Source organism: Microtus ochrogaster, linkage group LG3, assembly GCF_000317375.1.
Source record: "Microtus ochrogaster isolate Prairie Vole_2 linkage group LG3, MicOch1.0, whole genome shotgun sequence".
NCBI classification, from domain to species: domain Eukaryota; kingdom Metazoa; phylum Chordata; class Mammalia; order Rodentia; family Cricetidae; genus Microtus; species Microtus ochrogaster.
The window spans coordinates 43,798,050-43,810,463 of NC_022029.1; the positions used below are offsets into that span (position 1 = coordinate 43,798,050).

The 12,414-nt window shown below is 48.9% G+C and overlaps 2 protein-coding genes across 2 annotated transcripts; one reads left to right on the forward strand and one right to left on the reverse strand.

Moving 5' to 3' along the window:
* Window positions 1-5,472: 5,472 nt before the first annotated feature.
* Window positions 5,473-10,314, reverse strand: Tril (TLR4 interactor with leucine rich repeats). The gene has a single exon (XM_005360827.3). The coding sequence runs from the start codon at window positions 10,153-10,155 to the stop codon at window positions 7,723-7,725; it is 2,433 nt and encodes an 810-aa protein (XP_005360884.1). The 5' UTR covers window positions 10,156-10,314; the 3' UTR covers window positions 5,473-7,722.
* LOC113457613 lies at window positions 10,184-12,127 on the forward strand. Its single transcript, XM_026785947.1, has 3 exons — window positions 10,184-10,208; window positions 10,286-10,870; window positions 10,984-12,127. The coding sequence occupies exons 1-3, from the start codon at window positions 10,184-10,186 to the stop codon at window positions 11,037-11,039; spliced, it is 666 nt and encodes a 221-aa protein (XP_026641748.1). The 3' UTR covers window positions 11,040-12,127.
* The last annotated feature ends 287 nt before the right edge of the window (window positions 12,128-12,414 follow it).

Below are 12,414 nucleotides of genomic sequence, written 5' to 3' on the forward strand. Positions count from 1 at the left end.
TTAAAAAAAAGTTTAATAAAAAAAGAAAAAAATGGAAATAAAATTCATTTATGATAGCCTCAAAAAGTTGTGAAATACAGATAGTGCTAGCAACATAGATTTCAGTTTGTTTGTAAAACCCAGGCAATCTCTATCAGGAGGTAAATCCCTTGAGAGATAGGAAGCATTCACAGATCCGGGGCTGTCAGTAAAAGGTCAGTGCTTGCCAGGGTGGTGCTGCCTGTCTGTAATCCCAGTACTCAGTTATGTGATGAGACTTGTCTCATATATACAAAACATTCAGCTTTCCTCCAATGCAATCACCTGCACCTACTACAATCATAATGTTTGTATTCTCCCAGATACCAGAGTCATACATTGAAATGATAATCCCCAGGAAATGGTATTAGAAAGTAAGGTCTTTAGGATACAGTTAGGCCTTGAGTCAGAGCCCCTGTGAATGGAATTTTCACCTTTATAAAAGAGGCCATAGACTGGCTACTTTACTCCATGTACCCAGTGAGGACACAGATGCAATGAAGTAGGCCATCCCTAAATGCTAGATCTGCCAGAGCCTTGACTGGAACTCCCAACCCAGAGAACTTGAAGACATCTATAAGTTATCCAGTTGTGTCACTTTTTAATAAAGAAATTGAATTATCAAAAACATAATTCTTGTCAAACTATATCTTATTTATTATGTATACAATATTCTCAGTACTCTGCCTGCAGGCCAGAAGAGGGCACCAGATCTCATTACAGATGGTTGTGAGCCACCATGTGGTTGCTGGGTATTGAACTCAGGACCTTTGGAAGAGCAGGCAGTGCTCTTAACCTCTGAGTCACCTCTCCAGCCTCAAACTATATTTTAAAATCACTTTTAGTGCATGTATGCAGTGTGTGTGTGTGTGTGTGTGTGTGTGTGTGTGTGTGTGTGCATGAACAAATGCTCATGTGCCACAGTGTGCGTATGGAGGCCAGAGAACAATCTGTAGGAGTCAGCTCTCTTCTTTTAACCATGTAAGTCCCGGGGGTCTAATTCAGATCCCCAGGCTTGGCAGCAGGTAGTTTAGCTGCTGAACCATCTTACTCACACCCAGACATATTTTATCTAGCAATAACACACACACACACACACACACACACATCACAAAAATTTAAAATAATATATATAATATATAACCTACAGGGGCTATAACCTGTGAAGCATTTAGCACCCCTGTGCTTCCCATTCTCGATAATGTCTGCATACACTGGAAATGTCCAGTGAGTTAAAGTCATCTTTAATAGAGAAAAAGATAGGAAACCCTCATTTCAAGATTTACCATGCAAGCAAGGTAACAATTTTGGCACAAGAATAGGCATCAATCGCCAGGCAGTGGTGGGAAACTGGAAGGTAGAGAGCAGTGAATCTCTGTGCATTCAAGACCAGCGTGGTCTTCAAAGCAAGTTTCAGGACAGCTAGGGCTGCACAGAGAAATCCTGTCTTAAAAAAATGCATTAATCAATGTTTCAGAATAGTAATAGAAAGAGTTAGGGTCTCTTGTTTGTAACAAAACTGCAGAGGTTATTCTCAAGAAAAGTGTTTTGCTCTGATTTGATTTTGAGACAGTGTATCACTATGTTTCCTTGAACTGGCAGAGATCCACTTGCCTCTTCCTCCAGAGTACTAGATATGCCATGCCTGGATGAGAAAGGCTTTCTACTTTTTTAAACCAAAGGTACGGGATGCATGCCTATCCATGCTTACTGACCTTGGACCAGCAGGCATGGAGACATTTCAAGATCAATTTGCAAGCCAGGCGCTATGGTGCATGCTAGAATCTCAGCACCGAGGAGGTTGAGAATCACTAAGCTCCCAAACTGGCTTTCTATTGCTGTGCTATACACCATGACCGAAAGCAGGAGGAGGACAAGGAGTAGGCAAAGAAAGGAGGAAAGGAAGGAGTGCAGTCCGAGGATTGTTTAAGAGAGTAGGTAACTTGAATATAAACTGGAAAGGAATGGAAATCTGATTTTACTCTTTTTTCATCCTTTTTTAATCAGGGTTACAAATTCCAACCATGATCATTATGTTACGGTTATTTAAGAGAGCTGTTCCTGTGGGGAAAGCAATATGAGCTTAGGAACTGCTCTCAGGGATGGAGAGAGGGAGCTCTAAAGCAAACAGAAAGAGCATGAAGAGAGAATACTGCTCAGTAGAGAGTACAAACGTGAAATATTCTGGCAACTTTCTTGATCCATTTTAAATTATGAGCTTTTAGGTGAAGAAAGCCCTGGTAAGGGATAAGAGCACATGGTGCAAAGAGGAGACCAGGCCAAGGCAAAGGAGGTAGTGTGTGTGTGCGTATGTGTGTGTGCACATATGCATGTGTTAGTGTCTGTATGTGAATGTCCATATGTATGTGAGTGTGAATGTATGAGCATGTGTGCAGGAGTGTGAGTATATCAATGTATGTAAATGAATATATGAGTGTGTATATGTGTGTGTGTGAGCTCATGTATGTATGTGTGAGTGTGTATGCATGCAAGTGTGAATGAGCGTGGGAATGTGTGCATTTGGTAGTAATTCAGAAGTAGAAAAAAAAATGTGACAATCCCTGGGAAGGCTGAGAGAGGAAGCACATAGCCTTCAAGAAGCAACGAGCTTTCCGGGAGTGTAACTCCATTCGAATAACGTGCATTGAGCGAATGAACAGAAGCTAAGGGCTTTGGCAGCAGAAGCCTGTGGAGCTCTTCCTGATAAATGAGGAATTAGCAAGTAGACAGAGATGAGAGAGGAAGAGAGAGGACCGCCCCAAGCCCCACCCCTGGGCCACCACAGGGCAGCACTGTGGAAGGAGCAACTTGGAAACAGACCCCTTCCTCTCTCCGCACACATACACCCCTAAAAAGACACAACACACAGCAGCGCGCATACGGCTCACGCTTACACGAACACCAGCACCGGGAATAGACAGAGCAATAGTGTGCTGGCTGAACGAGGTGTGACTACCAGTTTAGAACACTAACAAGGGCCTACGAGAGGGACTCATGGGGCAGGATAGAGCCTATTCTTACAAGTTATCCTTTGAGCTCCACATGTTTCCTGGCCAGGATGTCTAAGCTTGGACCAGAAAGTAATACATCAGTTAGGTCTGAGGACAGGGCTTAGGGATATAAGCGGGGGAATATTTCCAATGGAGACATTTCGGGCTGGAAACAAACACTGCGGTTTTGTTAACTTGCTGAGAGGAGTTAATGTGGGTGCTGTTATTGAGAGGTATTTTGATCTCCTAAAGTGAAAATCTTCGGAAGGATATGTGACTGGAAGATGAGGGACTCAGAGGGCGACGCCCTGAAGCAAAAGTGAGTTTTCGCACGCCACAGTGGACACGTGCTGAGAGCTAAGTGTGACGTCAGCTATAGGGTGAGCATGACTTCACCTGAAACCATAATCTGGAAAGGGGAAAGGAGTGATCCACTGTTGCAGCCTGGGCTCGGTTCACAGTGGTATGCTAGCGTCCGGATCGATGGACATGACAGCCAATTTCTGTCTCCACGGTCAAATTACACAGCCATGGTACCGTACAAAGGACAAATCACACCACCCATGGCTGAAACGCTCTCAGATGATCAGGTACTCTGTTTCAAGATAAAGCAGCCAGAGTATGGCTTTCCTACTTAGTCTCTCACAGTTATTTTAATAATTAATCCACTGATGCTTAAGCAGAATCTCCAAATGGCTCAGTTTCCTTGGGCAACATGAAGAAGATTATTTGCCCCACCTTTTACTAAAGATGAAATGGTCTAAAAATCCCTCAGAAGAAAAGCATGAAAAGTAAATGTTTAAGAAAGCTGAGAGGAAAAGGATCCTGGGTAGTCTGTGGAGGAAGGGACAAAAAAAGGAGGTCATTGCAAAATCGAGCTGCCTCTGCACCCTAAATTTTTGTCTGAAGGATGAGGCAAATTATGCCAAGCATTTCATAAACATGAAACATTTCCTGACTATTAAACTCACCCCCTTTTGAAATTATGAGAAATTATTTCAATTACTATCATTCTACACCAAATTATCGAAGAGTCCCAAGGGGCAGGGGCAGGGATAGATAGCTTTTATCTTATTATAGGATTTTCTAATTGTGTTTAGGCAGAAATGCCTAGGCCCTGAAATTCTAAGTAGCGTCACGCAACGTGCCGTTTCCTGCAGGAGAACCCAGCTAGTAAGGATGTACTCAAGCACGTGCTGGCAAAGTCGCTGCTGGCTGCTGCTCAGTAGTTTCTCTGTACAGTGGAAATGCAGGATGTCCATCTCAACTGACACAGAAGAGGATGACAGTAGAGAATGGGGGGGGCAGTGATGACCCTCTGATGGCCATGAGCCTGCATCATGTGTCCTGGTCGTGGACTTTCACACTATAATTCTCTTAAGATGGTGACTATAATTCTCTTCACCCTGGACCACAGTCTGGAGGTTTGAATAAATCTCTGGCATTCAAATGCTTGGCTGTCATTTATCTCCAACTCTTAAAAGAGAAGCGGGAGTGATTAACTGCAAACACTCCGATGTCTGCTTTAAATGACTCTTTCACACATAGTAGCGGCTCATTGCTGTTGGGCTTTGGTGAGAACCAGGGGTGGCCAATGAATGCAGCTGCCCTGACCGCACTTCCCACCTTGCAGAAGCAGCCTGCATTGTGTGAGGTTTATGCTGAACCAGACCTAGCTGTGGCTTCGGGATTTAACACTGCTAACTCATACAAAGACGATTCTTTATCTTTAAAAATATTATCTTTTCACAAACTCTGTAAATGTGGAGAAAAGAATGAAATCCAGATGGTGCAGCTGTTAGGTAGGACCTAGCTACCTTACTGTCATTGGCATTTGGCAACATTTTACTCTGGGCTGGCCATTTAGTTTTAGAGCAATGTGCATGTCTCTTTACATATAAACTCACACAATCATTTACTACTATGTGATAATGTTTTTGTACACTGTAAAGATTTGTCATTCCTATTGGTTTAATAAAACACTGATTGGTCAGTACTTAGGGAGGAAGTATGGGGGGGCAACCACACGAGGAGAATTCTGGGAAGAGGAAAAACAGAGTCAGTCACCAGCCAGACACAGAGGAAGCAAGATGAAAATGCCTTACTGAGAAAAGGTATCAAGCTATGTGGCTAAACACAGACAAGAATTATGGGTTAATTTAAGTTGCAAGAGCTAGTTAGTAATAAGACTGAGCTAATAGGCCAAACAGTTTGTAATTAATACATGCCTCTGTGTGTTTCTTTGGGACTGAATGGTTGTGGGACTGGGTGGGACAGAAACTTCTGTATACAATCATTTCTTTAAGATAGAGTCCATACTCTTTATAAAAAGGAAAATAATAAAAAGAACCCTCATAAATATCAAGCTTATATTTCATTTATATGAGTGAAAACTGCTGTTGAAAAACTCATCCTGTCATTTTAAACATGCATCAAAATATTTGGAAGTTCCAACAAGACATCTCCATTAGTATGTGGGTTTATTGACATAATTGAACATAACAGTGTATAACATTTATTTATTCTCACTGAAAGACTTTTCAGTAAAACTATTTTAAATCCAGGCCTTAACCATTTTTGGTGATATTCTACAGTTGAAAAAGGCAGATGGTAGATCCAGTCAGTATTTTTTTTTTTTTTATCCCCAGACTTTCAATGGGCCTCGGTTTTACACTGCATAAAAGAAACAACTAAGAGATGTAACTTGCTGTGCATGAAAAACTGTGAGTTATACAGAAGGTGCCAGATAGCCTGCAGGTTGAAAATAAGAGCAAACAGCTCCACCTCCCACCTCCCACGTACCATACGCTCGGAATCTAAAACAAGGCCTGGCAGCAAACACAGAATGACAGTCTATTTCCTGTGGTTTATTAAGTTTGGGCCCCGCAAACAAGACTGCCAGAAAAGCAGCTGTGGCTTAAGTGGTCTGGACATTTACTCATCCGGACATAAACAAAGACCAGCTCATTTAGACCCCTGGGTCCTCAGCTGCTGGGACAAGGCAGGCATGGCTCATGTAGGCCAAACATAGTGTGAGTGGGTTGAAGGGCTCTGAACTGTGATGGATTCCCTGAGTCATTGGGACCCTCAGGGGCCCGAGGCCTGAAACAGAAGAGTCACTATTAGCCATAGCACCTTGAACTGGCTGACCTGCACAGTACCCCACTGCTAATAAATCCATAACCATGCTGGCTATAACCACAGTGTACACCCTCTTAGTAAGTGTACTTGGACCACACACGAATTATTAATGTGAACCCAACCACTACATTTAATATAAACACAGACTTCATAAATATCAGGGAAGAAAAGTATCCCACACAGTTAAAAACACAACTAAACAAATGTAGGAGATTAATCCTAAAGTAAAAATAATAATAATAATAAACATTACAACTACTACTAAAAGATAAGATTTAATAACACAGTAAAACACTGGCTACTGAAGGAATTAATTTGTAAAATATATAACTATTTCACAGTGAGGGTTAAGTACTCATGATCTTCTGGGTTTAGTAGAAGCAGATATTCATTACTGTATTTTTTTTTCACATTTGTTTCCCACAATTTCTTCTTATCTTCTATCATAATGTGGTCGGAAAATATACCACTAACACACATCACCCATCGCTTCGTTTTGTGGTATTGGGATGGATATAGAGCCTCATAAGCAAACACCACCACCAAACTCGGTCCCCAGCCTGACAATTACCTTATGTGTATTGCCTAGCCATGCAACTCAGAACCAGGAGCTGTCAAGAAGGGTAGGACCCTGACGAAATGCAGTGAGAAATAGGTCACACTGACTCCCATCTAGACAAGCTATCAGAAACGTGGCAAGTGAGCTGGAAGGCCGGAGTGCCCTAGGGAGTCAGCAGTTTCATGCATAGTGCATTTTTAAAATCAAATCTGGCATTCAATTTTTTTCCATATGCAGATTTTAAAAATAAAATTAAAAGCACAGGAGCAAGCCTGGTGGAGAAGTATTGCATGCAGCCTTCTCCTGAGAACAATCTCAGTAACCCAAAAGTCAGCAAAAGGTCACATCCTGTAGAGGATAAACAGTAGAAGGGATCCAGTTCAACCAAGAGTCTGAGTTCATGGGTCTGTTTGTTAAATGCTCTTCATATTGTTGAAAAAGGTACCATCTGGTTGTTTTAAACCTTAAGGCTTCCTGGGTGCTCTACCAGCCAACAGAAAAGGGTCCCTGGGTGAGTGTGATACCTATTTACCCTGCCCATCTCGGCAAAGACCACCAGATCGGTGGGGTTAGTTGCTAGAGCCTTTGTGATGGTGGCAAGTCCCCCTTTTCTTAACTGGGAGCAGAACCCTACTACAGAGCAAACAAATGTACAAACCAGAGACTTTTTGTCCTAGTAGGAGCATAAAGCACCCTTTCTAGCCGAAGGCCGGCCAGGCTACTATGCTCCAATGGCACAGGAGCCATGCCCTAGATATGCTAAGGGTTCCCACCTTTACCCCAGCGTTCACTTGTCCCTGCTCTTGGGTTTGACAACCAACACCCATCCATTTGCTTTGTGAATACTGGGATGTGAAGGGTGGTATCGGATTCACTTTCTGTGCCACTTGGCTTCAGCAAATGCACAAAGAGAGAAAGGTCTAAAAAAAGAAAGTCTTCCTCTGAGATGGCATGGAGTCACGGAGAGAGGTTCCTCAGGGCCATTGAGATGGTTTCCGCCTGGAGGCACTAAACCTAGTCAGCAAATCTTTGCAAGAGGTGGTCCTCCCGCCTCAAGCTGCCACCGGCCCCACCGCCAGTGCTGTCCATGAAGCGGTCACAGGGGAACTCAATGAGGTCCGCCTCGCTGAGTGCGCACACGGTGGTGCGAGGCCGGTGCGACTGGAAGCCGGAGAAGTCCGCGGACACACCAGTGCCCATGGAGCGCAGTGGCCGTCGGGTGGAGTACATGTGGCGAACGTGGACCGGAGCCCCTCCCTTCCGCCTGGCACGCAGCTTCCTCCGCAGCCACCGTGATCCCCAGGCCGCCAGAGCCAGGAGCACCAGCAGCGCGTTGACAGCCAGCAAGACCAAGGTCAGGAGCTGGTAGTCGACGCCGCCTCGACCTCCTGTCTCTGGCAGGGTTACCAAGCCCGCACAGTGGTCCCGGGGGGCCACGGGGCAAACTCTGCCCCCGAGCACGCCCTCCACGCACACTAGGTAAGGAGTGTCTCCACGCAGCTCGTGCAGCGTGGCCGAGTCGCTGCGCTCAGGCAGGTAGACGAAGCGCTGGAACTTGGGCTGCTGGCCAAAGCGGTCAAAGAGCAGGCGAAAGCGTGCGCCGCCCTGCGGCCGGGGACTGCGGTGCTCCCGAACCGCCCAGCGCACCGAGGCGCTGTTGGCGCTCACCGTCTCCACTGTCAGGTTGCACAGAAAGAACTTGTTGAAGTCACAGGGGTCGGATACCAGCGGTGGCAAGCCGACCCCACCGTCGGACGCGACTACGCGCTCTTGCTGCTCCGAGGCTAGGCGCTGCTTTGCTGCGCGCTGCCAGCTGTCTCGGGCAGATGGTGTCCCTGAGGCGGGCTCCGCCGTCGGGGTGGGCTCAGCCTGGGCAAGATTGGCACGAGTGGGACGACCTCGCTCAGGCTTCTCTTGCAGGTCCAGGGACTGTGAGGCAGGACCTGAAGCAGCAGCGGTAGAGAGGCCCTGACGCTGCAGACTTGGACCCCGCCGATTCAACCTTAGTGAGCTGCGGTTGCCCGTGAGCTCTTTGGCAGCCCCGCCCCAGGCCACTCCTGGTAAAAGTCTCCCCCGCTGCTGGGGCTGGGGCTGCGGTGGTAGCTCCTGCGCGAGACCCCCTGCAGGGGGCGTCATCCCCTCACCCGTAGCTGTGGATAGAGACCACTGCCTACTGCCTGCTGTAGGCGAAGGTGAGGGATCCACGCAAGATCCATTCTGCAGAAGTTGGTCATCCAGGTAATCCAAGTACTTGCCCCGCAAGGCCGGGGGGTGGCGACACTGCACGAAGACTGTAAGAAGGCGCCCCTGAGAATGCCAGTCACCCATCCAGCGCTTCAGACCCCGCAACCGGCAATCGCAGGTCCAACCGTTGCCGTCTAGATCTAGGCGGTAGAGAGCCGGGCTGGCAGCGAAGATGTCTCCAGAAAGGGCTCTGAGAGCGTTGTCGCGCAGGCTGAGCTCACGTAGCCGAACCTGGTGGCCAAAGGTGGCAGGGTGCAGAGTGGACAGCTCATTGCCGCTCAAATCTAGCGCCTCCAAGCTGTGCAGAGGCTCCAGCAGTGCCAGGGGAAGCTGGCTCAGCCGGTTGCCTTCCAGGTGCAGTTCGCGCAGGGCCTCCAGGCCCCAAAAGGCCTCTGGCGCGAGCTGTGTGAGCTGGTTGCCACTGAGGGAGAGCAGGCCAAGGCGTGGCAGGTGCTGGAAGACGCGGGGGCCGAGGTGCTGCAGGTTGTTGGAGGAGAGGATGAGAGTGGAGAGGGAGCGCAGCGGGACGAAGGTGGCCGCATGGCGCAGGGAAGGTTGCAGCTCGTTGGCAGAGAGGTTGAGGAATCGAAGCTTGCCCAGCTGAGTGAAGGCATTCTTGCCCAAAAAGCGGATCCGGTTAGACTCCAGATGTAGATAGAGCAGGTTGCCCAGGGGAGCGAAGACTGCGTCTGGCAGTGCCCCCAGCACGTTCCCGTCCAGCCGTAGCTTGACTAGACTCTCCAGGCCCTCGAAGGAGCCGCGGCTAAGGCGGCCAATCTCGTTACCGTTGGCGTAAAGGATGCGCAACTTGCGTAGCGGAGCCAACGTGCCAGGAGTGAACGCCTGCAAGAGGTTGTTCCCCAGGTACAGCTCCTCCAGGCGCGAGAGCTTCTCGAAGGTCTTGGGGTGGAGGGAGCGAATCTGGTTGTACTGCAGGTCCAGCCGTTTGAGCTGCCCCAGGCGGTGGAAGTCGAAGGCCGTGATGTTAGTGATGAAGTTGCCTCCTAAGCTATAGGTGAGCACGTCCTGGGGACTAGGCAGAGAACTGGTCTTGGGCACCGCGCGGAGCCCCCTGTTGGTGCACAGGAGATGCTGGGGGTGCTGGCAGTCGCAGCGCTCGGGGCACACGGACTCGGCCCGCGGCGGGAACGCCAGGCAGCCGCACACCATGAGCCAGAAGCGCACGGCGCCGACACCCTCCATCGCCGCCCTCCCAGCGCCCTGCGGCCGGATGGTCCTCTGGGCCGGCCAGATCGGTGTCTCTTCTGCATTCCCCTCAGCCGGGCCAGAGTCACTAAAGGCCTCTTTGGGACTTCTTTGCTGCTCGGTCTAGCCCTTCCTCCGCCCTTTGTCCGGGTAACTGGCCCGGGTCTCCGCAGGCTGGCTTCGGGGAGCCAAATCAGGAGGCGCTGGGCGCTCGGCGAGTCCCGGGTGCTACTTGTTGCATTTCTGCAGAAAACTGTTTCTTCGGATGAGCGTCGGAGGCGGGAGGAGCGAGCAAGAGTTGGTGCTTTTTGTTTGCTCTGGACTCCGGAGAGCTGGATTCCCTGGCGCGGATTCTCCCCGCCAAGCGGATTCCCCCACTGCAGGCGGGATCCCTTCCAAGAGCTGCTGGGGTGCGGCTTGGCTGCTGAGCACCGGCCGCTAGGCCTGCGTCTCCGGCGCCTGCTCGTTCGGCGGTCCGGGGAGACTCCGAGCGCAGTCGAAGGGGGCAGCCTGGGGGCCGCGCAGGCTGCGTCCGGAAGGGACCCACGTCGGCAAGGAGCTAGCAAACCCGGCGGAAATTCGTTCTTCCCACACTCTGCCCCCCGGGGGATGCAGGCGGAGAAAGAGACGGCGGAGGCAGGACAGACCCTGGCTGGGGGAGGAGGAAACACTAAGTGGCTCCGCGTCTGGTCAGCCCCAGCCCGGACGCCAAGTGAGAAAAGTAGGGATTAAAAACAGCTGTACGGGTCGGCGCGCGGGCTGGGGGCGGGGGTGGATTACCGGGCAAGCAAACGGGGATTGCAGACAGAGATCTTTTTATTTTAGGCCAGTTTGCCGGCGGCTTCGGAGCAGAGGGAGTGCGCCTCCTCTTATCCATTTAACCTACTCTTCCCGGTGCCACCCTGCGGGAGGTTGAGGCAGCACCGATTCCCCCAGCATTCTGCAGGGGAACCAAAGTTGCCTGCGGAAGGCCTTCGATAGACTATTGTCAGTAGACGCCAGCTCATTCCTTTGAAAGTGTTTTAAGTTTCTAGTGTCCTTTTGCTAGAGTCAAAGGAGAGGCACCGCCCCTTTCAGGTTTCTAACCTGAATATCCGCTGGATCCCACTGTGGTAAAGTCCATGAAGAAAGTTCAAGTGAGACGCCACAGTGATTGTGTCAGGGCCAGATTTGGCGATTCGGTCCGATTAATTTTCCTGCAGTCTTAAAGCCCTTGAAGTAGGCCCTGATCGTATGCCTGTATACAATAACCTGCACAGATTCCTGGGAAATTGTTTCCTGAAGGGCCCTCCTGCTTTGTGCCTGAGCGTGCAGCGATCTTGAAAGTTTTCAGGCTCCAATCTGCTCAGGCCTGGGTTCATCGGGGGAAAATAATAACACTTATTAACAATACAGAATAGGTGGCCATTTTGTCGACGGTTCCGTTTAGGAGCATCTCATGATGAATAAAAACAAGCAAGAGATAGTCACCACCGTTGCTTGTTATTTGTTTATGCAAACCAACTTTTTGAAAACAGCCCTTCCCTCAAGGTGTTCAGAAACTGCCGGTTATTAGATTTACGCTTTGCTGGCAGTGTGGAAAATCAGAGTGCATAGCCTCACTTCAGGAGGCTGACCATCCAATGGGAAGGGAGGGGTCCTCACAGGTCAAATAAGAAAATGAGCCAGCGAGGAGAGAAATCTAGAAAGTTTCAAAGGATTTTAGTCACTCCAGCATTTCGTTGTCTTGTTGAGCCATTTAGCAAGGGGAGGGATGGAGGCATGAACCTGGCAGGGTAGTCAGTGAAGACTTCATGGTGAGGCGGTGACCCCGACTTTGCAGGGAGATGGGTGTTAGAGAAAAAATGGTGAGACACTAATGAAGTACATCCAGTTTACTGTGGTTCATTTCAAATAAAAGGCAAACTTGAGACACAGGTGTCTGCTTTATTAACATGAAATGTGAAGTTTATTTTTCAGTTTATTGTGACCTCCCCAAACTCCCTCTAACTACTGCTGACTTCGGTGAGTGTGGCCGCCGGAAGGGGGAGGACCTGCGCTTGGACAATGTTGTATATGCCTTTTTAGCTCGGCTGACCTTGGCCAAAGACACTGTCCTTGCCAGGAACAAGGATCATATGGAGTTTTCAGAGGACACAGTGCCCAAATGCTGCGGAATTTTAGGTTGAACCACCCCCAAAGATCCCTGGGGTGAAGCTGCTTCGGAGTTCCCATCTCCTATACAACATCTAAGTAGAGAAGTTTTAGAAGCTGAGA